The sequence below is a fragment of the Cylas formicarius genome, unplaced genomic scaffold (assembly GCF_029955315.1).
Source record: "Cylas formicarius isolate icCylForm1 unplaced genomic scaffold, icCylForm1.1 PGA_scaffold_6__28_contigs__length_40554024, whole genome shotgun sequence".
Classification (NCBI taxonomy): domain Eukaryota; kingdom Metazoa; phylum Arthropoda; class Insecta; order Coleoptera; family Brentidae; genus Cylas; species Cylas formicarius.
Genome location: NW_026844347.1, coordinates 37,859,790 through 37,886,806, shown reverse-complemented (window position 1 = coordinate 37,886,806; position 27,017 = coordinate 37,859,790). Strand labels below are relative to the sequence as shown.

At 35.3% G+C, this 27,017-nt stretch overlaps 4 protein-coding genes across 7 annotated transcripts; 1 reads left to right on the top strand and 3 right to left on the bottom strand.

Moving 5' to 3' along the window:
• On the bottom strand, positions 1 to 4,296 carry LOC132703115 (uncharacterized). Of its 3 annotated transcripts, XM_060672189.1 has the most exons (6): positions 4,054 to 4,296; positions 3,114 to 3,428; positions 1,454 to 1,580; positions 1,275 to 1,403; positions 1,153 to 1,221; positions 1 to 1,097 (listed from the first exon to the last, which is right to left on the bottom strand). In XM_060672189.1, exons 1-5 carry the CDS (start codon positions 4,100 to 4,102, stop codon positions 1,161 to 1,163), a joined length of 681 nt encoding a protein of 226 aa, XP_060528172.1. In that variant the 5' UTR covers positions 4,103 to 4,296; the 3' UTR covers positions 1 to 1,097; positions 1,153 to 1,160. The 3 variants fall into 3 exon arrangements, with proteins under 3 accessions (XP_060528172.1, XP_060528171.1, XP_060528170.1); XM_060672188.1 differs by having other exon boundaries at positions 1 to 1,221; XM_060672187.1 differs by having other exon boundaries at positions 4 to 1,097; positions 1,153 to 1,403.
• A 222-nt stretch (positions 4,297 to 4,518) lies between these two features.
• On the bottom strand, positions 4,519 to 5,897 carry LOC132703446 (uncharacterized). Of its 2 annotated transcripts, XM_060672703.1 has the most exons (5): positions 5,739 to 5,897; positions 5,555 to 5,687; positions 5,337 to 5,492; positions 5,157 to 5,286; positions 4,519 to 5,101 (listed from the first exon to the last, which is right to left on the bottom strand). In XM_060672703.1, the coding sequence occupies exons 2-5, from the start codon at positions 5,622 to 5,624 to the stop codon at positions 4,906 to 4,908; spliced, it is 552 nt and encodes a 183-aa protein (XP_060528686.1). In that variant the 5' UTR covers positions 5,625 to 5,687; positions 5,739 to 5,897; the 3' UTR covers positions 4,519 to 4,905. The 2 variants fall into 2 exon arrangements, with proteins under 2 accessions (XP_060528686.1, XP_060528685.1); XM_060672702.1 differs by having other exon boundaries at positions 4,523 to 5,101; positions 5,337 to 5,687.
• Positions 5,898 to 6,899: 1,002 nt separating this feature from the next.
• Positions 6,900 to 7,624, top strand: LOC132703256 (NADH dehydrogenase [ubiquinone] 1 beta subcomplex subunit 7). Its single transcript, XM_060672403.1, has 3 exons — positions 6,900 to 7,116; positions 7,172 to 7,340; positions 7,390 to 7,624. The coding sequence occupies exons 1-3, from the start codon at positions 6,984 to 6,986 to the stop codon at positions 7,490 to 7,492; spliced, it is 405 nt and encodes a 134-aa protein (XP_060528386.1). The 5' UTR covers positions 6,900 to 6,983; the 3' UTR covers positions 7,493 to 7,624.
• Positions 7,611 to 26,623, bottom strand: LOC132703255 (phospholipase A-2-activating protein). Its single transcript, XM_060672402.1, has 9 exons — positions 25,991 to 26,623; positions 22,257 to 22,401; positions 19,421 to 19,588; positions 15,889 to 16,023; positions 15,644 to 15,833; positions 13,587 to 13,866; positions 13,412 to 13,527; positions 10,176 to 10,401; positions 7,611 to 8,216 (listed from the first exon to the last, which is right to left on the bottom strand). The coding sequence occupies exons 1-9, from the start codon at positions 26,553 to 26,555 to the stop codon at positions 7,633 to 7,635; spliced, it is 2,409 nt and encodes an 802-aa protein (XP_060528385.1). The 5' UTR covers positions 26,556 to 26,623; the 3' UTR covers positions 7,611 to 7,632.
• Between the last annotated feature and the right edge of the window lie 394 nt (positions 26,624 to 27,017).

Sequence of the window (27,017 nt, the reverse complement as noted above, 5' to 3'; positions counted from 1 at the left end):
ATTTTTAAAAATAAATTTACAATCACAGTAACAAAAAACGATAACCCTGCAGTCGACGTATTTGGAAAGGGTACTTGTAACTGTGCTCGCCAAATGCCATTCGACTGCACAGTGTTGCCAAACTGCCATATTTATTCCATTTAATTAGAAATACCGAACATAACAAAAAAACTTGTGGTGGTTTTGTGTTTAACAGTATACCAAAACAATGCGTATATTTTAGGTACATCAGTTGGTGGCACGTCGAAATTATCATGAAAACAGTATCACTTGACAATAATATACAAAGTATGTGCAGGGTGAGTCAACGATAGATTTAAGTTCATTTAAAATTCCTTTAAAGTATACAGGGTGGCCCAAAAAAGTGAGACGTTTAAAATAAACATTTTTTAAATGGAACGAACACCCTATTTTCACATTTTGCTTTGAACTGCTTTTTATTAATAATACATACCTAAACCTAATAGTTTTTCCAATATTTTAATTTTTTGTAAGATCTCTCAGAACAGCAGCAAAATATCGATCGATTATCTGTCAGAAAAAATAAAAGAATTGGGTTGGTTAAAAATGAAAAAGCCATCCATTTGGTAAATTTTACTCATCCGCTTATTATAGTCACCCTTCCCCTCTCGAGTTTCAGTTACGTCATCAAAGTCATTCATGAAAATATTAAAAAATAAAAATAATGTACAATAATGATTTTTTATATCACCTTCTATTTTGTTATTAACGATTCCGTCTACTTCTTTTCTAACTGGTGCCAGTGGTTAACTGGAATAGCTTTTAAGCTAGACTTCGCCACATTGTAGCACTTTGATTATTTATGAAACGTAATTTTGGAGAAAAAAAAATGTAATTAATAAAAAACGTTTATTACTATTATTTTTATTATCTCATAACTTTGGAAACTATCTTTGACTCACCCCGTACAAGTATAGCAGACCATCGAGGAAATAATAATTGAATATTTGGCAACAAGGGGCGAAAAATTCTATAAAGAACTATGGTTACGCCAACTAACAATTTTGGTTAGTGGGATTACCCACAAAACATCTTCATCCACGTTCCGAATGGAACTCCACAAGACGAAACTTTCACTGGAAAACATTTTCGAGCAAAGGAATTCTCAATGGTGGTTAATTAATAGGGTACCAGTCATTCTACGATTGCAATCTTCCCACCATCTTCGCAGTGGGAAAAATCTCAGCGCAATAATTATGACTAAAGAGACCACGGTCAAAATAACACCGACGTATCTGGCTGTCGTCATGTACCTTTTGTAGCCGCTACAAACGCCGTACATCTTCTCCATCAGCGACTCGACGAGCTTCTGGTATTCCAGCGACGATGGACATTCCTCTTTGATTAGCAACCCGGTGCAGTCTTTGACAATTTCGACTTTTCTGAAATGCTGCGCGTGCTTAAATGGTGTAAAAATCGGTGCAAAAAATACCTGCATAGTTCGTCCCTACGCCCGGGAATATTAAATCGGTTGTCGTAGTATACTGGTTGTAAACATTGCTCTAACCTCGAAAAAACTATCCTTTCGCGGCACTCCTTCGACTGGTTATTGGAATATTCTAATAAACAGAGAGACAATAATACAGTGAATGGCTAATATATGGAACAAACTCATTTCAAATTCGGATTTCAAGAAAATTAAATACTGAGAAAGCTCCATTACAAGATCCCAAGAATCGTAAATCTAATAGGATTGCCCAATCCCATAAGACATACGTTCGCCAAAATTATCGATCGCGCGTGGTCGCTTGTGACGTAGGCGAAGTCCACTAACGGTTTTTGTGTATTCTGTCAATGCATTTCAAGGCGTATTAAACCGTTGTAGTTTGTGTTCTTTGAACAATTAAAATAATTTAAACTAGTGAGTAGTACGCTTATGTTTGTGTTAATTGTATTTCTGTTAAAAATACTTGTACAAAACAGTGTTTTTAAGCTTTAACAAATACTTTAAAATTGTATGTGCTTGAGTGGCAAGAACTGAGAAAAACAATATTTTTAAGCTTAAACAAAGACTTAAAAGTGTTGTGTTCGTGATGCTTATTAGCGGTGTTATTAGTTAGGAAGTAAGCTCAAAATATTACACATAATAAAGGTAAGAAATACATTTCTTTTACCTTTTTCTAAAAAAAACTGCTGTTCCCACCCTATTATTATTTAAGCAGAATGCCACAAGTGAAATTCTACAGAAAAATCATCTCCAGAACCCCGGCCAGAACCCATCTCCGAACCCCAAATAATAAATCATAAAGCTAAGTAAATGGATTTTTTGATTTTTGTATATTTAAAATGGTGGAATGCCGTAAAACACAAAGTTTTACAAGTAAATAGTTTTGTTCGCTAGTTTTATGTATTTATGTGTAACGATATTTAATTAATATATGTCTTTCAAGATAATACATATAAGACAAACTTGATTGCAATAGTATCATTTTTACCCTACCTAAAACCCTACCCTACGCTACTTCCCAATAATTATTAAATAAGTACTAAAACAATTTAATTTATACATGAAATGAAAATAACTAGTGATTATCCAAACAAAATGCTATATTAGCTACTGAAAATACTCAAAGTCCGTCAAAATTCGGGTCACTTTCAGATTATTTCCATGCATTCACCTACTGTACTGTAAATAAATAAAGTTCAACGAGTAGAAATAATCCCCCGACGGATAAGTGAAAATCATACGCAGCATTTACAGGGCAGGGATTTTGAATAACAAAATTATTGGACCTTATTTCTTCGATAAAAATCTAACTTACTGGAGCATAATATTTACAAATTTTTTCGAAGTAACTTAATTCCTAATCTGGCAGCTACTTTACATGATGTCAGATAGACAGATTTAGCAAATTAAGTTTCTCCAGCGCACGATAGCTAGGCCCGAAAATATTTTTTGGTTAGTTTTGGTTACGTATTGCAGCCTACATCGCTTATTTGCCCAGCTCCTACAAACACCAACCACAGAAGATACGAAAGGTGCCCTCAGAAACTAACGAAAACTGCCGCCAGTATTTTTCTGTGATTTTTTTGAAAACTTCATCAGTGCTTTTTTTAAATGATATTTCCGAGCGCCAGCGACAGTCACTTACTTTTGCCGTTAACGCCGTCGTCATCGCAAAAGAAATCGACGAAATTGTGAAGAGTTTCGCCCACGAAGTCGCCATAATACACCCAGCCGTCTTTCAGGCACGGCTCCCAATCTCTCCGGGACTTGGCCAACACGTCGTTTAGAGTTTCTGTGGTCTTTGCGCAGAAACCGTCCACCGAGGACACCGGCAAATCGTCGAACCGCGCGAGAAACACGACGAGCAGTTTGTAAATCGTAACGAAATCTTCGGTCGCCTCCGAAGTTAAGTTGCAGTTCGTCGTGTATTTTGCGCCCGGTATATGGATCTGACAGGCGCCTGAAATAATCGCGCATTTTTCAATTAACCAAATTGGACCCGGTAGTTTATATCTTTGGGATCGACAATTCAAAATGGACGGGAAAATATGGAAGACGCCAGTTAACCTGTATCTTATTAAAGTACATTTTAAATACTTATATCAAGTCTGATGGTATTTCACAGCAATCAAAAATAGTTTTTTGATTTTTTCACTGGAGAAACACGAAGGAAACCGAAAAATCGATGTATTTAACCTTTTGCAACGAATTTTTTTTTATTCCCGCTTCTCTTTACAGTACTCACACTTTTTCATTCCGTTTCAACCGTTCGAGTACATCCCGATTTCTGATAGTCGGTTAACGAACAACGGTTAGAAAAAATGTGAGTTTCCTACTTTCCAACATAAATTGGGCACACAAGTGTGGCTAAGTGTCCTTATTCTTTTTAAGCCATAGTTTTTACCTGCTCTCGTTGGCAATTGGAGCCAGGCTCTTTTTTATTCCCTTTTTATGTCAGAATAAATACAGGAAGTAATTAACCATTAACATGCTTTTTTATTTTAACGTCGAATTTGCTCGTTGTGGGAAACAGCAACAAGTATTTTTAATTATAACCACAATTAAATTTATTGAATTAAACTTACAATACGTGATGAAATAAAACGTGCCGAATATAAGCCGCAATTTCGCCATTATTTGTTCCCGATTTTCAGTTTCACGTACACTTTGTTATGATGCAATTTACTAAAAAATGCATCCACTGCGGTTCTCCGCAAGTTCGAAGCGAAATTTCCCGACCGAAACTCTATTATTAGTCCTGGAATGCTTTTCCCGACAAACTACGCTACGGTTTTCCCGTGGTTGCCTTGCTGGGCAGTTGAAGGTTATACGGGGAAACTTTTTGTGTAAACAAAGTCGCGGTGACGTCATCGCGACGAACCTGACCAATCCGCAACTATCCAAGTGTTTACCAATTCGATATGGATAAGCGATTCTAACCAAAATTTATTTTTTCCAGTTATTGATTTAAATAACTTTACGAAATATTATTCGAATATTCCGAGTGACGTGGGTTTTGGGGAGGCATTTAAAAAAGTCATAATGCGATTAACAATATAAATTTTTATATTTCATTCAATGGTAACAAAATAATTAAGTTATATGAAAAATACATTGACCATATAAGGCATCAAATCTCTTGCAGGCTTATATATTTGCATATCAAATAATCTAACAATTGAGTAAGTACCACTTAACTTTAGAATTGGACAGGCCAAGCCTTTGTGGCTGTTAATGATTTACTATAAAACATAAGGACTAATTTAAACTAACATTACAATGTAAGATGCTAAAGTTAAATCAAATAATACTCAAAACAATTCGATTTTCACTACACAATGACTAGTATGTTCATTGTAAATAAAATTTCATTAATAAAATGGGCACTAACCTTTGAAAAGGTGCTGGAATGGAACATGTTTTTTAAAAATGTTCATTTAGTAAATCTTGTGTGTCAAAACATTGACCAACAGGCAAGCTAGCATTATCAAACCACTTATATAATGAAGACAACTACCACAAGGCTTTCCGACAAAATCAAAAAATATCTCGTTCAACTGCTTGAAATTCAAGGAGCTCGGACAATGGATCTCAATCAGTTTGGCGAAGCATTTCCTTGCCACCACGACATCGCTAAAATAAACAGAATCCAAACAGCATCCATTGAAAACTATATATAAACACTTACTCGCACATTTCTTTCTTTGTTATATAACTATGGGACGGCGAGAATATCCTGTTTAGGCAATTTTCTAAGTCGTTCGTGTTAGAATTTTCAATCTGCGTCCTACATTGGGATCCGTCGGCGCTGAAAAATCCTAAAAAGCAGGGTTTTCAAATATCAGAAAACAGTTGCAGTTGTCCATACTTCTTGTATATTCCCCGTTATCGTGACACAAGAAGTGCAAGAACTCTTTGAAAGACTCCTCAATAAATTCGGCAAAGAACTTTTCATTTGCAGGAAGACAAGGTCTTAAGTCTTTAGATACCTCTTGAATCCTCACTTTTAAGTTTGATCTGTGGTCTGAACAAAAGGTTTTTCGGTTGTTGGGTAGCGATTTGAATGTATACAAGAGAAATTCGTACATTTCATAGACATCTGTCCTGAGCTTGTCAAACGCCTCGGCTCCGCCTGAGTATTTAAGACATTTGTCATAATAGAATTTTTCCAATTTACTCACTTCGGTAGTGGATGATTGAGAATTGACCGTCGAAATAACTGCAAAACACTTTGATAAATTTTGAAGGGTAATTGTTGCAAGATACTCACCAATAAATAAAACTATTGGGCCAACTTTGTACTTTTCCATGTTATAACTTATTACGAATCAAATAAAACGGTTACAGTAATATCAATTAAGAAGTGTTATTTTGGAAAATACCTAAAATTAATCTTAATGCCACGGACCACAACGAATCAATTAAATTGTAGGTCACAGGTATTCTACGAAGGTATATATTATGGTCAGTTGGTAATTGTTGATGCTGTTTTAAGTACTCCACATAACGAGTTAACCTCCGTTCGCTCCAGACAGAATCTTTTGCAATCGTCCTAAAAAAAATTGATATCGGTTCCAATTGTGTTGGTTTCGTTAAATAAAAGATTTAAAGTGTGTAATCGTTATCAGCCCCGTTGTTTTTGCCATCCACGCCGGTTAAGTATGCTAGCTGTGTCTGGCAATCATACTATGCAATTCGCAAGGAAAGAATAGAGCGTGTGCAGCGTAATTTCCTTAAAGAGATAGGTTTTAAATTGGGAATGTCATTGGAGGATATAAAGTACGAGGAGATATAAAGCTTTTGAATGTGACATCTTTGGAGAGTAGACGCATATTTTTTGACATCGCTAGATTATACAAAATCCTTAATAATTTGATGGATTCACCAGATCTTCTGGCATCTGTTGGTTTTCATATTTCTCCTATTAATGCAAGAAATAAGGCTCTTTTTAATATTGATTTTCATAGGACCAACTATGGCATTCACTCGCCTATGAATCGAATGTGCAAGCTGACAAATATTTTAGTCACAAATAACGAGCATATTGATTTATTTTCTGACTCTCTCAGTAGTTTTAATCGCAAAGTAAAGATGTCTGTTTTTAATCAAAATTTGGTAGTTTAGCAACTGTAAGTGTTGGTTTTACTATTTTTATTAAGTTATACTATATTGTAATAATTATGTAAATGCTATATGCGTAAATAAAATTTTTAATTTTTTAATTTTAATTTAGTTAAAGGCCGAAAGGGCCGTGGTGGAAACGGGGGTGTCGGTTTTTTTTAGCGGCCGAAGTTCTTCTTCGAAAGCTGAGAACAAATGTTGTTTATGTTTATTTTTACGGATTTAGTCTGTGACCTAAAGGAAAATCCTTGGCGGATGACGGAAAATGCGCGAATGACCGCAGTAATCTTGTCCAGCCGAGAGCAAATTGTATTTTCACTCTTTATTCTATCGTTTATAACATTACATAACCTATAGGCTTAGAATTGATATTTTATAAATAAATCTCGTAAAAATGGGCAACAGCTGGGGAAATATACCTCGGACCGGGTTCGATTTGTACTTCCATCCTGAGGTGACCCCTGGGCCTCTCGATGAGCCCACATTCGATCCTTCGTTGGGCTTTCCTGAGGGCCGAAAGAAGCGAGGTAAAGACCCGTTTATCTCAACCTACTTACACTTACGTGCTTTTTCCTGTTTTAGAGATGGTAGCAACCGAGGAAGAAATGCGATCCGTCAAACTGCCACTCGATCGGCGAGACTATTGCGCCCACCATTTAATAAAATATGTGTCTTGCGTTAGAGACAAGTGGCCCTTCGCGGTAATGTGCTCGCACGAAAAGCACGTCTATCTCACATGCGAAAACGAGGAGTAAGTGAAACCAACGTTCCAACCTTAATGTTGTCGCTTTACATTTTAGCTTCGTTCTGCGCACCAAAGAATATGAAAGGGAACGCCGGCTGAGAGTTAGAGCGCAGAAAATCAAAGAACTTGAGTCCAAAGATTTGCTTGCACAGGCGTAACGGAAAGAAGCGATGTTTATATACGTAGCTGCCTTAGGTATTTAAATAAAATTCCTAAAACTTCAGTAGGGTCATAGAAATGAAAGATGGCGACAGCGATTAAATAAATTTATTGAAATATAAAGACAAAAACTTAAGCTTTAAAGGAAACCCCGCAGTTGTTTCACACATTCCGTCCTCTTTCTCTCCAAATCGTTACCGCCTGCGAAACCATGCAGCTGTAGAGTGGTTAAAAATTGCTCACTCTCGTTAATCCGGACCTTGATTTCTTCCAGCTCGGGACCGGGCCAGTTTACCAAGGTACCGATCGCGAGGTAAGCTCTAAAGTGGGCTTCGGGTTCGGTAAATTTCGTTAAAATATCGGGAACGACTTGGGCCAAGACAAAAAGTCCCATATCGTCCGCCCTGGCGACGCACAAGACCGTAAGGTTGAGCAGAACAGTGGCAGCCGCTATTTGAGCGTTTTTGTTTAAATGTGACAACGAAGTGACGTGTTCTAATATGTCGAAACGGTTGGCAAATATCAGATCCTGACCGGGTGGGTGTGCGCACAAGTTGCACACCGTCCTTAAAGCCACTATAGTGTTGCTCGGTACCTTATTGTCCCCTATGAGTTTTTTCATTTTGTCCCCCAGTGCTCCGCCGTCCTTGAGCGCTACGGTTTCATTGTTTTGCGGGATTCTCACGGCCAATCTTACGATGTCCAGCACGGGAAACACGAAATCTTAAAATGTTACCATGGTTATTGTGATGGTTAGGCCAAAATGTGAACGGTTCTCAGCAATTCGGAAAATTAAACTTCTCTGGCTGGGTGGGGGTCCAAACAAATTTTGTTGCGAGAATAACAAAATTTTTATTAATTTAATCAAAAAGGAAATAGACCCTAAACTCCTAACCTAAGTGGTAAGTGAAATTTAAAAAACGTGTGAAACTTTGTTATAAATCCTTGATGCTTAAGGTAAAAAAAAAAATGAAATCCTTGTGAAAACCGAATAGCTTTCAGTTAATGTCACGAAAAAATCGCCAGCTTTTAATGTGAAAACTGCCAATCTACAACTTTTGACGTGAAAACAGAAAAATCCGCGCTAAACCCGGTTCTACCTTGAACAGTAAACACTATCTAGCTCTTGTCACGCAACGGATAAATCCCCGAATGTGTGACTTTAGTTTATCGTGAAAACCGAAAAATCTAATATGTAATGTGGTAACGGCGGATAAATCTTAGAATTTTAATTGAAATAAATCCAACTTGGAAAATTGAAACAGTCCTAAACTTTAAAGTTGAAAAGAAAAAAATCTTAAACTTTTAATATTTCATGCACTCAGTAATTTTTATTTATTGTGACAATATAAAAATACTCAATTTTTTTAAATTTTAAAATTTCCAATCCCTAATATGCAAAGGATAAATCTTCCAATTTTAATGTGAAAATGAATAAAAACATTTTGTAAAGCTGAAATCGGTTTACGTGAAAATATAAAAATCCCATATTTTAGTGTTTAACAAACTCAAATCATCAATCTTTAATGTGATAAACACCGAATTCTTTTATAGTGAAAACCGAAAAATCCTTAATACGTAATGTAAAAATTGCGAATATATTACCGAATTTTAATGTGTAAATAGCGAAACCTCTGACTTGAAGACTAAAAAATTTTCTAGCCTTAACGTGAAACGGATAAATCCCTGATTTATTTATTGTGTAAACCTAAAAATCCATGTGACGTGAAAACGACAGATATTTCTCCGAATTTTAATATAAAAAGATAAAACCTCTGACTTGAAGACTAAAATATTTTCTAACCGTAATGTGAAACTGATAAATATCCCGAAAACGTAAAAATCTCTGTCTTAGCGCGAATACCAAAAAAGACTACTTTGATAATTGTTAATTGGGAGTGTGGAAAAATGTGATAAATCCTTCACTTTCAACGTGACTTTTCGACTTATTTTATTTAATGTGATAACGTAAAAATCATTAATATGCTATGTGAAAACAGCGGATAAATACGTCCAACTTTATATTGAAAACGTCTTAACCTGAACACTTAAAAATCCGGATTGAGGATTGCTAATTTAGAGTATGAAAAAATGTGACAAAATTTATAACTTAACATGAAAAACGGATAAATCTGCGACTTATTTATTGTGAAAACCTAAAATCCTTTAACACTTTATGTCAAAACTGGCGATAAATATCCCCGACTTTAATGTTGATAACCTAAAAATCCGTGTCTTAATGCTGAATGGCTTAAAGCCGCTTTTGAGAATTGGTAATTAAGAGTGTGAAAAGATGTAATAAATCCATCATTGTCAACGTGACAAACGGAAATCCCTGTCTTAGCGCAACATGTCAAAATTTTCATTGGGAAGTGTTAATTTAGAGTGCGATAAAATGTAATAAACCCATAACTTCATAATCATCATACGGATAAATACGCCGCACTTCATATCGGAGACAATTGGAGACTTTTAGGGAGAGAAGCGTGAAAACTGTCGAAAAATGTACCGACATTTAATGTTGAAAACGGGTAAATCCCTGTCTAAAATCTAAAGAAAATGTATAAAACCCATCACTTTTGACATGAAAAACGGATAAATCTCAACTTTTAAAGGTGCAGCGCAAAAACCGCTGACGAGTTTTCCAAAATACCGAGAACCCGAAACAAATCGTGTCATTACCTTCCGGCCAGTTCAACAATCGAAACAAAACGTCCACCGTCGAGACGTCGCTCGTAGGGACGGTACATAACCTCGATAAAGCCTCCAAGTCGGCATCAGAAACGGCCAAACCACGTCCGCTCAGCTTGGCATTGAATTCTTTCAATTTATTGAGTACGACGTTAGGGTCGCCGGCGTCGAAAGTTCTGTAGGATGACACGGGGAAATACGTGGAGCCGTTGCTGCCCTAAACCGAATATAAATAACGTCGACTTTAAAGCACTTTTACTGGAAAGAGATGAAATTGTTTTCTAGCGATGGAAATACTTGAGAAGTATACAGCAGTACCATAGTTAGTACTAAAAATGTGGCGAGACAAAAATATAACAAATTCGGGTGCCAGAGGAAACGTGAAATTATCGTCCGAATCAGTGCCAGACAATTTTTCAAAGAAGCTACTGTAATACCAATACAAATACAAATCTTCCGGTTCCTTCAGCATCGGTTAGTTATAGATCAGACTTGCTAACGTTTCAGAGCATAATTGAAACTGGCTCGCATCGGTGTTTTTTTTGGATGTATAGAACTTTAAGTTGCAATAAAACAACGATGGATTATTCGATTGGCATGAATTTTATTTATCCGAAAGATAATCTTGTGGCATTGCATTTTAAATATGATTTCTGGCATATGACCGCCACGGCTGGCGCGGATGTAGTCCAATCTGGACCTCCAATTTTCGAAGACTTTTTCCAACATTTGTGGCCGTATATTGGCAATAACACGGCGAATGTTGTCTTCCAAATGGTCAAGCGTTTGTGGCTTATCCCCATAGACCAATGACTTTACATAGCCCCACAGAAAGTAGTCTAGCGGTGTTAAATCACAAGATCTTGGAGGCCAATTCATAGGTCCAAAACGTGAAATTAGGCCGTCACCAAACGTGTCTTTTAATAAATCGATTGAGGCACGAGCTGTGTGACATGTTGCGCCGTCTTATTCAAACCACATCTCCTGGACGTCATGGTTATTCAATTCAGGAATGAAAGACTTAGTAATCATGATTCCACCAGCCCATAAAGCTCACCAAACAGTCAGTTTTTCTGGATGTAACGGCGTTTCGACAAACACTTGAGGATTAGCTTCGCTCCAAATCCAAAAAAATCTCGTTGCAAGCGTTGTTCAGGCGTAAGTCTATTCATGATGAATTGCCAAACCAAACTGAGAATAAATCACTTGACAGCTGTTAAATCAGCCATCTTTAACAGTAATGCCAACTTAAAGTTCTATACATCAATAAAAATCCGACCTAGCATTGGGTCATTCTGTTTACAAAAAACCTATTCACACAGGCTGATACCTTAATTCATTGTCACCATCACTATCACACCCAATATATTGTCTCAGGGGGTCGGAACCAAAGGAGGGGTATGAACATTGTCTTGGTTGCTTATAGATTTCTATAGATTCTAGGATTATTAGTTGGTAGAAGAATTGCTTACATGCAAGAATTTTAGTATTGTCGAATAAGATTGGATGTCCGGTTTTATGTTTGCATTTAGCAACTGCTGATGAGTCTATTTGTCGTAGTCTTAAGACTCGTTACAATATATTCTTTACTCAAAACAGAATTTTAGTGACGTTGACGTTTGACGTTCTATTTCTTAAGAACTTTTTATATGTGGTCAGTGATGTTTTGAAGGTAAGGAAGGACAACAGTGGCAAGTGTGGCCTTCGGACTCAATGCCTTTGGAAAGTTGTGGTGAAATGTATTTTGTGATGTGGAAATTATTAGAGAAAAGAGAAAATGTAAGGTATTTCAATTCTGGGTTCAGTGACTCAGTTTTACGATTCAGCCATTCAGCCACCATCCTGCCTAAAAATCTTGTTTACAGACTCGTAAACTTATCTGAACTGGAGTTCGCAGAACATGAAAGTGCTTTAAGATTACGACAAACTCCTCGGCAGTTGCCAAACACAATCATGAAACCGGATATCAAATATGGTTCTTACATGTTATCAGTTCTACCAACGAAAAATCCAAAAATCTATAAAAATCTATAAGCAACCAAACAATCTTCACCGCAATTCAAGTCTTTCACTTTCATCAATATGGCAATCAGTCATCCGAGACAATGTTCATGCCCCTCTTTATCTCCGCCTTCCTCAAACAACCGGATTAGGATGCGAGTCAGTTTCAATTAAGCTCTGAAGAAGTCAACAGGATGATTGGCGAAGCGTCAGCAATCCAGAAGATTTGTAAATAGTAATTCCAAGCAATGTAATTGATTCTTTGTGTAAATCTGTTTCAATCTTTCCACAAAACAGCTCTCACGATTCTCAGCCATCAGCGCTAATTTTAAATCGTAGGACGCCAAAGAAATATACCTTCATTATCATATATAATTCATCATATCAATCATATATAAATTCTTTAACTTTGTTTAAATCTCGATTAAACAAATGGCTGCTCTAAGTCAAGAGAGATCGAGAATTCATTCACTGCTAATGAAAAAATATGGCTAGCTTAAAAAAAAAATAAATTCTCGAATGAATGAAAGTATCCCCAACAATGATGAAAACACATAACCAAGAAAACGTATCCAGAACTAGACTAAACTGTACCTGATCGTGACAAACCAATGCATAATAAATTCAATACAATTTTTAGTTTTCGTTCAATTTGTTACCGTTCGATTTTTCATTACCCTTTTGACTTTTCCAATTTGTATTGATTTTTACATATTTAATTACATGTATAATTTAGGTAGGTATTCGTTATATTTCATTAACACTTTTTACTTTCCATAATTATATAAAACCTATAAGTTTAATTCTCACGCACAAGAAGTATTTCTTTGGTGTTATTTTAGTCCATTTATCAAATAATCGTAATTATTTTACTCCCACTTCTACTAAATAATCTTTTGTTTTATTTTTTTTTTTTTTAACGTTTATTTTTTTGGTTATGTATTTACGGGAATTAGTATGAATAGCGTTATATTGTAGTCGTAATATTGTAGCTTGTATTGATTGATAAATAAACTTATTATTATTATCATTCTAATTGAATATATTGTGTGAATGACATTTTTTTATGCAAGGTTGCAGATTGCAGATTAAATTAGTCAAATTTTATTTTAGTAGTAACCTGTAAAGGTCGTAAAGAGTATTTCGTCATATTCGCTTCAGATTTTCGAATGTATTAGGTATAAATTAAAATCGCTCGTCGAAATGTCAAAATAAAGTCGGCGCACCTGAAAAGCGGCCGTTGTATAACTAGAGCCGCCGGTAAAGGGATCCGCGTTACCGGCCGAGGAAGCGACGCTATTGGCCGTCGGTTTCGGCGCGCTAGTCGAGTAACTGCTCCCACCTAGCGACAAACGTCAAAACTAAGACATCCGAAATGACTTACGATACTGCGATACATACCCGTTAAAGGATCCACGTTAGTGCCTACGAGGGGGGCGGAGCTGGTCGCGGCAGGCGTGTACCTGCTGCCACCTGTGAACGGGTCGCTCGCCGGCGAAACGTATTGCTCCTTGCTGTTTTTCAGGATAAAATCGACGACCTGTTCCAAATAGCTGGACGGCAGGAAGTTCCTGGTCAGGAATTCCTGCGCTACCTTGTACACGTCGTCGCCTCTGTTGTAGGGCAATTTAAGGGGCGGCTTCCCGTCTTCGACGTCCACGGAAAACACGAAATCGTAGGCCTACGATAGAATACAATTCGACACTCGTTTCTTAATTCGAGAGGATTATAAATCATCTTTGAACTTTACTATTCGGCCTATGATGATTGTCAAGGGTCTCGAGAGTGGCAGATGGATGGGTATGCAATTGAGCTATCTGTGCCTTAGTGTTCAAACTCAGAATTAGTTTTCATGGAAGGCCTGTCAATAGGCATTAAAGGGCCTTCAGGAAGCGCAGAGGGTTTTTCAAGAGGTTTATTAACCTTTCAGTGGTGATGCAAGGGACGCATAGAAAAGATTCGAACTTCATCTTGGGGTAAACAAGAAATTATCATCGAAATCAATGCTAAACAGTGTTAGTGAGTTAAGCTTTAAATGACATTGCTCAATATCATGTAAATAACTAAGAAGCAGGAATAACTTTGACCAGGGAGTCGTCCATAACGGTTCCTAAAACTACATAGAGTGTACAAAAAAAATTATTACTTTTTAAAAGTTTGATTAATGACAACTTTTTTTTCACATGGTACACCCTGTAATTTTTCACTTTAATAAGTTCGAAATTCAATTACGAATAAAAAATATGAACATCATCCTATCTATGCCTATTTCCAGCCATTTTTTAGATATAAAAGTCTTTACCCTGAATATTCAGAGAATAACCGTTGAGATTGAAAGTAGTTTAGTATGTCATAATTATTATGGAACATTAAAACAAAATACATACATATGCAAAATTGAACGCAATTGTTACAATTATTGCAATAATTATTATTTATTGTATTTTCGTCATTATGAAATGTTGTAGCTCTAACTTGTTCTAGTTGTAGAGTGTTAAAAGCTAGATGGACCTTATTTAACAGTTATTCGCGGTTATTGTAAGTTAAATTTCTAATGTGACCCGATAGAAACAAATCCAGGGGATTGAGGATCGGGTGATTTAGGTGGCCAAATGCATCGGCCTCGGCGTCTAATCCATCTATCATTAAACATATTATTTAATTCGCCAGAATCGTGATTGGCGCAATGGGTTAGCACCGCATTCGATTGATACCAAATTCATACTGCCAAATACAATAATAAATTATCTAAAAACTCCGACAACACTGTTGGCAAGGTTTCCATGTATTTATCTTCATAAGCATATACATTTTTTTTTTGGGCCGTATTTGTACAAATTGCTTCAATTAAAAATCAATCAACGCGGTTAATCAAAACAGATGGTCAATCCCACTTCTGATAGATTAAGATTATTAATACAGTTGAAGGTACGTGGTGAGCCTCCATCTGAGGCTTTCCACCACTGGAACTTTTATGTTTATTTTAACGCAGTGGTGTGACAATATTGTTCATATGTTGATAATTACTCGGTGTTAACACTCATCGATCAAACTTGTCAAAAAGTAACCAGTTTTTGGTACACTTCGTATTGCTTTGCTGCGAAATGTTCAAGGACATAAAATACTGCGTCTGACACTGTATATCTAGGTATTCATTATACAGGATGTCCCATAAGTAATGGTACATGACAGGAGATTCTTTAGATAAAAATAATAACATTTAACGAAACTTACGTTAGTACAAAAGTTAATATTAACCGAGATTTTTTATTTTTTTAAATAATTCCTGAAATAATCGATTACGATGACAAGTTTTTATAAAATAATATCTATAATTATAATCACTGCAATTTATCCGAACTTTACCGTATACTTTTAAGTTGTGGACCTCGTTTAATGATTTCAGTCATTGCGAATTTACATGTTTTCACTTTCTGACATTAAAAAACGTCGGGTACCTTTCCCTCGAAGAGTGTCCTTCCGGCGGCATCCTTATCGGTCCCGCCCATAACGTCGCCCACTTTCACCCAACAACTTTCGTTCCCGTCCAAGTTCCACGTGTAGGCTACGATCTTACCGTCCTCCCTTATCATTTTCATCTGACCCTCCCGTTTGCCTGGGTCGTACAAAGCTTCCTTTCCGGGCAAGCTAAAACACCCGGCAATACTAAAACCGACCGAAATTCTTCCTTTTTTAAGCATACTCGGACACTTTAACCCCTCCTATCTCTTGCACGCTCTGCTGTTCCAACGCCGTCACGTCCTCGTTAAATTTTGTCAGGGTATGCTCGTCCGCGTACCTCGATTCGTCTTTAGTGAATATTCTAACCACACCGTCACTACGACAAACGGTAAGTCACTTTTTTCCCTTCATTTCGGATGAAACTATTAGGACTCAATTAAAGCCAGTTCCTGTCTCAAAATTAATTATTATGTCTAAAATGTTAAGCGTGTTAAGCACACGGGCATCATCAGACCAATAGAAGCGATTTTAATTCCTTTTTAAGCGAATCCTTATAATTTTGTGAAACATGACCTCTTCGCTTCGAGTGACCTACCCCATAGAGTGAACACACAAATGGTATCATTGTGTTTCGAAATACAGTGGACAGCGATTTTGCGTGTCGATTATTATTTGTGTGTATTTTACATGCTGTCGGGTTCAGTGCGGAGCAAAGATATCGCAAAAAAGGAAGCGTTTGAATTTAAAACAAAAAGGTGAACTGCTAAAATCCCTCAGTAAAAAATATGGAATAGCCAAGTCAATCGTATGTGCAATAAAAAAGAAAAGCGTCTAGCTATTCTAACGTGGGAAGAGATTTATACAAATATTTCCTAAACTTGATAGAAAGAAATATACTGGTGAGCGGGCTGATGCTTCGGGAAAAGGCGAGGGTTTTCTTCATTCTTCATTTAATGCTAGCAATGATTGGCTAAAGAGGTTGAAAATGCCGATGAAACAGGCCTTTATTGGTAGTTGTTAGCCAGCTAGACTTATATATCAGAGACAGAGAGAACTGCACGGGGCAGAAAAATTTCTAAACCACAGATAACATTTTTGGTATGTACAAATGCCACAAACACATAGTTAGTTACAGAAATTCTAAGACTGCATGGATAGTAAGTTCAGGTGGTGTTATAAAGAAATGTTGGCGAAATATTTTATCAATCAACTTGGATAATGCAGAGTATGTTTTAAGAGTATGATTATTCAATGATCAAACACACATTGCTAACCAAAGCGTTATAGACCTCTTACAAAATATTAATCCAAATGTAAGTAAAATTACAAAAACGAAGTCAAGCCTCTATAACTCGAACTTGAAGGAACTGTGAAAAAAACTCGAGTTATACATAGAGAGTTTGAGTTAAAGAAAAAATACATACGTACTTTAAATATAATAATTTTTTTATGTCATTTCATGTCATATGGTTGACAAATAATTCTATCCTTGGATACCATTATCTACTTTTTTAAAATCTCCGTTTTTTTCATCAATTATTGTTAATGTTTTAAGTTCCCCTAAAATGAGTCGAGATACAGAGAGTTACAAAGGTTCGACTGTATTGTATGTTTACGTTAATTTTGAATTTTGTATATTACAGGTTGAATGTAAACGGTATAACGAATATGACAGCTTGAGTGTATTGCATGATTTAAGATAAAAGATTGTAGAAATCAACCTAAAAAAAAGGTTTAAACAGCCCAAACTAACGTCATTTTTAACGCATGTTCCATAATAATATTACATAAACATATTTTAAATATTTTTTCCATAAACCTTTTTATTTTCTCGAAAGACACTCACCATCAAATCGTTTTGACGCAAATTTCCATGAGCAATTTTTCTTACAATAATGAAGGATGAGAATATCATACCAACATTTCTGACAAAGATATCTTGAGGCTGATTTCTCTTGATGAAAAAAATTTATTTCCAATTTACCAAAAGTTGTCATCGATGGTCTAGTTCTTCTGTTGACGACTGAGTAAGAACAAATGTTCTTCAAGTTCGATAATACATTTTTTAGACAAACCACAGGACTAGCAATGGGTTCTTGCTTTTGCTACCCATCTTTTGGCCACGGGACATAACTTTTTTCCAAATAAAAATGTCACTATTTTACATGAGTGCCCAAAAAACAGAAAATTTGATCTTCTGGAGAAATTAGAAATCAGCTAAACATTTAATTTAATTAATTTTTTATAACAAGGGTGTTTTTTGGGTTTTGTTAGATTTTTATAGTTTTTACTTCTTAATAGCAATATTTATTTCATTTTTTATTATTTGAAAAAATTGTTTTTATAGGTCTGATGATGCCCGTGTAGACGAAACACGTGTGATATTTCAGAAATAATAATTTTTGAAACATCGATTTCGGACTTGATTTGAATTCTTATAGTTTTGTGAAACCAGATCTCAGAGGATGCACTGTGGTCCCGCCCTAATTTTATTTTGCCCTAAAAACTCGTTAAGTTTTTGAGAAATGTCCAATTATCATTATTATAAAAGAAAACCCGGTATTAATTGGTCCCTCACTAAGATTTCCTTCGTCAAAGTGAGAACTTGGTCAAACTGTCAGTGGAGGTCAGTGAACTTTTTGGTGTGTGTGTTACTACCTACATTTATATAGTTTCGCACTAAAAACTGCGAAAACAAGTGATGCCATAATGGATATTGCTGTTCAAGGTATGTATTTTTAATATTTAGAATTATTAATGACATCATTGCCCCTTTCTTAGTTTTTTTTTAAACGTTAATACATGTAAACTTTCAAATGCTTTACGTCTCGATAACTCGCAAGTTATGAAATGCTTGGAACCTCTACTTTAAAACCGAGTAAGATGCGATGTCGCCGAATGTGTCAAAAACAGTTCTTCTTATCCCTTCATGGTTAGCTTTAAATGCACGTATTTTCCAATAACAATATCAACGTAACCTTTTGTTAAAAAAAAAATATTTATATCATGGTTTTTGTTTATATAAAAAGACTACAATGTCACTGTGTATAAAATTCTTGTTGCAGAGAGAAAATCGCGGATTCAAAAAGATTTTAGGGAAAAGGTGGGCTTAACTACAGATAAACCGTGTGGAGGAAGTGAGACATCAAACGATGGTGATACTGCGAGAAGATTTTTTACAAGTTTTGAAGTTTCAGATGGTCTTTGGGCTCTGGCCATAAAATTAATTCTATAAAATATCAGAATTACGCTTTAGAAACAGCAAAAGACGTAAAAAACTATCCATGGTTTTACCTACTTGCCGTAGCCGTACCCCTCTTTTTGATGGTGTAAAAGACTTTTTATAGTTAAATTTACTTTTGAAATTAACAGCCATAACTGATTATTTGTAATAGGTCTTTCAGTTTTATTACAAAACTCATTATAAAATTATAAATTCTATTTAATTTCAATTCGGAGCTATAGGCATAGCCATGATGAGGAACAATTTATAATGATTCTTTAGACTTAATTGTACTATATTAGTTTAGTTTTCATTTTTATGTGTTTGATTAAAATAATGTGATTTTTTTTTGAAGGTATGTTTCCTGCTGTTAATAAAATTTCACTTTTTAAAAATAAATCGTTTTTTTTATTTATATTAAAGTTTTGTTTTGGAAAAGTTGAAATAAGCACATAAATCCCATATTTAAAATATCCCATTTGCGCGAGAAGAAGAAAGACGGGACCACTGTGGGATGGTCGATTGGTTTTATTTCGTTTCGGATGCCTACCTCGAACCCGAGACGATGTCCCCGTTGGGCAGACATTGTACGGTCCACACCGACTGCGCCGGTAAAGTAATGGTCTGAGTATTTTCTCCGTTTTGCCAGTAACGCACGGTCCTATCTTCTCCGGAGGTCACGAACGCGTCCATACCGCCCGCCTTACACCTCGCGATGCTGAATTAAAATACATTCGGTTAAAAAAGTCTCCCTACACATAGTATTTTTTCAGTTGTCTTTTAATTTCTTCATTCACTTACATTTAATGAAATAAATAAATAAATAAAAGCCAAATAAGAGCTAAAAATTGCGAAATTCCAATTGCGCTTCGAAAAATCATAGTAGATTTACGAAAAGAGAAAAAATCCTTTACAAAAATTCTTAAAATAATTAAAAAAACACATTCAAGAGTCTTCTGTTGCGAAAAAAATGAGAATTAATTCTCAAAGAAGCGCTCCAAAATGCTATCTTTATGTGACGAAACAAAAATTAATCTTTATTATTATACTTAATACAGATCTGAAAATTCAAAATGTCTGTCCTACGGTGAAGCATGGTGGAGGGACGCATGGGCTGCACGTCAGCTAATGTGACAGGCAATTTAGCTTTTATTGACGGAATCATGGCCCAACATGGCTATTTGAACATCCCAAAGAATAATTTAAACCAAAGTGTTGAAAAACTTAACCATGAGGGGCGTTATTTATTCCAACAGGATAACGATCCTAAATGCACTGCTACGCTTGTAGCCAACACCACCACAATCTCCGGATGTTAACCCCATAGAGCACCTATTAAAGAATTAAAGCGACGAGTGAAAAAACATCAAGTTACGAGTAGAGAAGACCTCAAAAATAGGATAAGGGAAGAGTGGGAAAACATATCGCCAAAACTTACAAAAAAGCTGGTTTTAAGTCTTGCAAAAGGACTTATTAAAGCAAATGGCAATTGTAGGAAACATTAGACTTTACGAAACTTTTCAATTTATCATAAGAAATAATAGGAGACTTATTAATTAGAGACTTAATGAGATTTCCGATTACCTGATATCTCATTAAAAGTTAGTGAAAGAAAACTGAAAAAATACTATATGTACGGGGACTTTTTTGATCGATTGTACATACTCTGGAATCGGTGGAAATAAATATAAAGTCTGTTCATAGATATAAGAAAGTGACTAACTGACATGAATTAAGGAAAGACCCGGGCAAGTTGTAAGAACAGGTCCGTACTTTGCTTAGAATTTAATTATTTGGGATTTTGTTAAGAAAGATACTAAACAATATTTATTTATTTATGTATGTATTTATGTTTAAATCTAAAATAAAATTACAAATTATTTTTATTACCTACTTAAATTAATTAAAATTGTTGACATATCAGTATCACTATCGTTATCATCGCCTGTTCTAATTATTATTTGTTCTATATTACTTGCAATGTGGATATACGATTGTTCCGCTTTTTCTATATGTTTAACAGAATTTGCCCAACTTTTTGGAGGGATGTTAAAAACTTCGGTTTCTATAAGTTTGAGGACATTGGAATTAACACGGGGAAAAACATTATTACGACGAATGGCAGATTTCAGTTGGTGCTAAACATGTTCAATGAGATTAAATATACAGTGATAAGGTGGAAGCCTTAAAACTGTATGCCCTAGATTTTTTGCATAATTATCACAGACGTATTCCTTTTGTAGGTTCAAGCTCGTAGAACCTCAATTAATTGCTTTTTGGTATAATATTCGTGAAAATAAAGTCATAATTATACATGTAGTTTTGGATTGTTGCTTTTGTATCACATGAGGCAGGGGTTTTAGTCAATTGTCTACTGTGATAACTTGCATTGTCCATTACAATAACGGTATTAGGAGGAATGTTTGAAACTAGTTTGTTTTTAAGCCAACTTTGAGATAAATCAGCGATGGTGTCTTCATGGTAATCCAGAGAAGAATCTTTAATATGTTTCGCAGATAGAGAAAGTCCATTTGGAATCCAACCTCTTTTTGATGGCGCGTTCGTTTTACACTTATCAGTTGAGTCAATCCAACCCTTTTCCAGGGTATCTCATAAGTGTCGAACCAGGTTTTATCCAAGTAAATAATTGGCCTTTGCTGTTCTCTGTAAATCCTAATTTTACCTAGACATTCCAGTCGCCATTTCCGAATTCTAAAAGATTCCATTAAAACTTGCCTTTTGTCAATTTTTTTAAATCTAAAACCCATGTGTCGAATACACTTCCATAAGGTACTTCTGCCACATTTAACACCGGTTTCATCTTTTTCAAGCCTCCTAATTAAGATATCTAAGGTAGGCACGCTAAATTTTAAGCCGTATTATATCTTTTATCTACACTCGAGAAAATGTCAGCATCCCTTCTTTCCTCGCTGAAATGGGATTATTCACAATTTTCGATACAGTTGATGTTGGAATTTTCGTCAATGTGGCTGTTTCTTCTAAAGATGCTTGCTTGCTGGCACCACGTTCAATGAGAGTCAAATAAACATTGTTTATAACTTAGCCTTAGTCTCAATAGAATAGTGTTTTCTACATTTGGGCATCTCCTGAGACACACTAGACTCGCACATATTTTGCATAATTCGCACACGATTCAACACACGCTGAATTACACACGAAATAAGAATAATTACTAATAAACTTACACTGAGTAGTATACCAAACCAAAGAATAATAAACACAGGTAGGTATAAATTACTTTACGTGAATTTAAATTCTGAAACTAGGAATAATCTTGTTGCATTGTACGTTAATGAGCACCCTTGGATAATCCCATTCAAAAGTAATTGGTCACTTTCTTATATCTATGAACAGACCATACCTACCTGTAAATGTAGCTAGTTGGGCCGTAATACGTATTCAGGTTTTCCCCGGAATAAGACCAGACTTTAATTGCGGCGTCATTCGCGACACTAATAAATTCACCAGTTTCCGCGAAGTCGGCTAAAGATCTTACGCAATCCGTGTGCCCTTAAATAAAAATCATCCTATAACCTAACCAAAACCCAACCTAGTTTCGTATCCTTTAAATTTTTGCAAACGACTGAGACTTTTTGCACCTGTTATGAAATTTATCCCAAAGAGTATAAGATAGAAGGGAAGGCTCCCATTAGTGGCAATGTTAACAAGAGTTGACTTTAAACGCCTCTAGTGATCGTGTCCAGTCATGGAAACGGAAAACACGCTTGATGTTCAATTCAATTTAAATTTGGAAATGTAAAATGTGAAAAAAAATAATTTATTTCAAAATAGTTGAAAATTATTGAAATTTATGAAATTAATAAACATCTGAAAATACATAGTAACAAAAAATGATTAATGATAATCTTAAAATAATGAAATTATTATTATAAGTAAATATCAGCTAGAAGAACGCTTTTTTTAGTTAATAATTTGATATACGATAAAATTTATTCTATTTAAAAACAGAATATAAAAATTGGTTAGAGTTCTCTCATAATAATAAAAGTTTTCTTAAAAGACACTGCTAAACAGCTAAAAATCTATCATTGCACTTAGAATATGAAAAAATATATTTAATAAAAGAAATGAAGATACGAAAATATGCTTTACCATATATAAGAGTTTGATAATTAAATAATACATATAAAAACATTTTAGTTTACATGATTACAGCAGATAACTAAAATATTTTCTTTTTTATTGGTCCTCACTTCGGTTTGATTTTTTAAATTGTACTTCATCCTCTATTTCTCCTCTTTCGTTGTCACTTTGCTTTGGTTTTTCTATTTTTTCAGTAGTTGATTTTGCGAAATTAGATGTTGCAGTATCAGTCTCTTTGAAATCACGTCTGATGAACCAACCAATATGCAATCGTTTGTTTCATTGGTTTATTAATCCATTTCATTTGTACCCTCCCCTCCATCATCAGCATAACCGTGGAACATGCCTTTGACCGCATCATAATGAACTTCAGTAGCTAAACTTATTTCGTCGAATAAAATGCTAAGACGATTCTCAGGGGTGCTTTTTACATACATATCTTTCAGTTGATTTAATTTTATCCTGGAGCGGTAGGAAAATCGTTCTGGTATTCATTCAAAGTCCTTATAGTTGGAATAATTTGACCGTGCATGTATTATTGATTCAACGTCTTGCTTCATTTTTTGTTTTGCAACAAATTTCTTCTCCATCTTGTTAATTCGGCTTCGCAATCGACCTATCGTTCTAGCCCCTTTGTGCACCCTTAAAGATTTAGGAGTTAAAATTTGAATTTTTTTTACTTTAGAGGGTACTAAATAAATAAAGTGCTGTTATCTGTACAGGCTACTGTAGTATTTTCAGTGTGAGGCATTACTTTAAACCACCATGACAGTACTTTAGTTCTTGGACACAAATAATAGATGGCACTCGTAACAGTATACGCGACCTTCTCCTCTATCTTATACTCTTTGATTTAAAAATTGAACTAGGGAGGCTTTTACTTGATGAAAATCCATTTATCAAAATAAATAAGAACTAAAAGTTCAGATTTGCACGAAATTATATATTTTTACATGAGAATTGTTTGGACAACACCGTGTCTTTATCATTGATATTTATCATGATTATTTATTTTGATTCTTTGATTTAACCCTTATGCCATTTTAATGGTTATTAACACGCTGTACACAATCACGAAAACGTGAATAAATGGCGTCCGCTACAGGATTATATGTGCTTTTATACCTTTCGATTGAGGTATTTGATACTGAACAAACGGGAAATTAAAACGGTATGAGCAAAATTCTGCGTATAGTTTTGCATTCACTACCACAAAATACTAATATCGAATTTCCATTGTTTTCCTTTGTCCTGATAAATATGCTCCGTAATGTGTCTTAACTTGTATTATTTTGCTTTTTGACAGAACTGAGATTCCGTTCACGTATGGGATCGTCAAGCGGGAGTATTTATCTCACATCAATTTGCTATTGCTTTCCATTTACAATTTGATAATGTTTTGTCAATACATTTTCGAGTGTAGAAATTATCCTTTTTAATACTGCTTAATTCTACATAAATGGAGAGACAGACAGCAGTATAATAGCTAGAATCAAACCAGAATAAAATATAACAATAACAATAAATCAAATATTCAGTATTTTAAAGAGAAAAACTAAATCACTCCGAAATCTTCTGGGATCTGATCTTAAAAATACTTTCTGAACTGCTTTGATGTTATCTATATGACAGGCATAATATAGAGACCATACTACAGGTGCATACTCCCGTCTAGAGCGAACCAAAGAAATATAGATGAGTTTGAAGCAATTTGGAGTAAGCTAACCTCTATTGCATACAACAAACCCAAGGACTCGCATAGACCTGTTTACCAATTCCGCAAAATGTATAACAAAACTTAATTTGGAATCGAATAGAACACCCAAGTCTTTAATACTAACTAATGCGAAACTACGCTAAGTTAAAGAGGATGGGTCCAGTGTTAGAACCTTGCGGGACTCCCGAAAAAATATCAATTTTACCTGAGACAATTTTTAAAAGAACGAACTGAATGGTTACACTCGAAATTTAAATATTGTCTGGCAATATTATTGGCATGTTTTCTATATACGCACTTATACCTACTTACTGGGACATATAGAAATGATAAATGTAATGGCCGGTCCCAAAAAATTAAGATGACTAGAAAAATAATAATTGATAAAGTCCTTATGAATATAAATGTGCTTCTTAAGATTACATTTTATATTGCTTCATCCTAATCCATAATGCAGTGTTCAGGGTCTTGTGATGTAAAAGATGTTGGTTATAACCTAATTTATTTTGAATTCAACATTTATAGTTTTTGCAAGTTCTTTTTTCTTCAAACCACTGACTGAAACGTGTAATAACCATGAAAACGATTTCTTTGGTATGATAAAAAATATTTAAAAGGTAACAGTTCATGGGCAATGAAATGAAAACAAATCTTAATTTTCAAAATTCTTAACCTGGCTATTTTCAAAACTATGGTATTACTACTGACAACAGGTAAGTGCGTTTTAATCCTCAGTAGCCTAATTCTCCGGTAGGTGGCGTTGAACCTTATGGGTTAACACGGGAACACTACGTCACTTCCCATCAAGTGCGCATCAAATAAGAGATAAGGTAAAACCTCAGACTAAATAAAAAGTAAACTTTATGCATAAAACTCAATATTTTGTTCCAACCATATTATAAGTAGAGTTGAAAAAACTTGTTGGAGGATTGTAGAATGTTCAATGTACCAAAGATAAAAAGAATTGCCAAATATTAGGACATACTATATACGGCATTAAATTCTAACCCAGCAGAGCCCTCAAGAGTAGCTTATATTAATTTTGCACTTCTGAAGCTATTGTTTCGTTACACAAGATCTGGCTAAACATAAAAAAGCGTCCTCTAGATGGTATACATTTTAAGAGTAAAACAACGCCAAAATAGCAGGTGCAAAAAGTCCAGTTTACTTCAGTTTTTTAAGGTCATGCGATTGAGCAAAATCATTCAACTCTTGATTTTTCCAGAATCAACACACTTTGCAAATTAACATCACTTATCTATTTCATATGTAGAATACCTGTTAGAGACTGCAGTTTTTCCCCATTGCTATTCCACACTCCTATCGTTTTGTCGGCGCTGGCCGTTAAAATCCTACCATCTTTTAGTTGAATAACGGACCACACTGCCGCTGTGTGACCAATGTACGACACAGCGCATTTCGGGCTGCCCGAGATACGAAAATATTTGGCAGTTGTGTCCCACGAGCCGCTCAGGAAACAGTTTGCCTCGTTTGTATTGCTAAGGCAGCTGACTGCGTTCGAATGTTCCTTGAGGGTAAACGTGGCAAAAGGCTCCGAGGGTTTGTAAATTAATATGAGGTTGTCGTTGCCTCCGGTCACGACCAGCCCGTCGGGGAACTCTTCGGTGGGCTCGAGGTACAAAACGCACCCGACGAAATTTTTGTGGTCCTTGTACGTCATTACGTCCTCGTAGTTGTTCTGAAACGGGTTGTATTTCCAAAATTTTGCCGTCTTATCCCTAGAACAACTAATTATGTCGGCTTGAGACGTCACTACCACACATCTAACGTCCAATGAGTGCCCGTAGAGGCTCTTGCTTAATCTATATTCCTTCTTGGACATTGTGGTCCGGAATAGTTTGCTAAGAATACTCTAAAAATGATTTTCACGAAATTGGTTAACTTGACACAACTTTCTGTTCTTCCTTATTACTCTTGGCCAAGAGTACTACGATCATACGTCCACCCTTTAAAGTACCTATTCCTACTTATTTCTATTTGCCCTAAGTCTTAAGAACGGTAGCCACGATGTAATTTCGCCACATATTTTACAAAATTAAAATTGCTGTCAACAGATAATTTTTTGGTGCTCCACAAAAATGCAAAGTTATTGTATTGAAATAGTTTCATATTTAGGCTGCCATGCATGTTATAAACCAAAGGCAGAGAGATATATTATATAATATAAAAAGATATATAATAAAATGTAAGTAAAAAAATAAAAGTGGAAAGAAAAGATACAAGGGATGCATTAGGAAAAGATAGCAATCAAAGTCAGATTTAATCAATGTTAAAGAAATCCGGG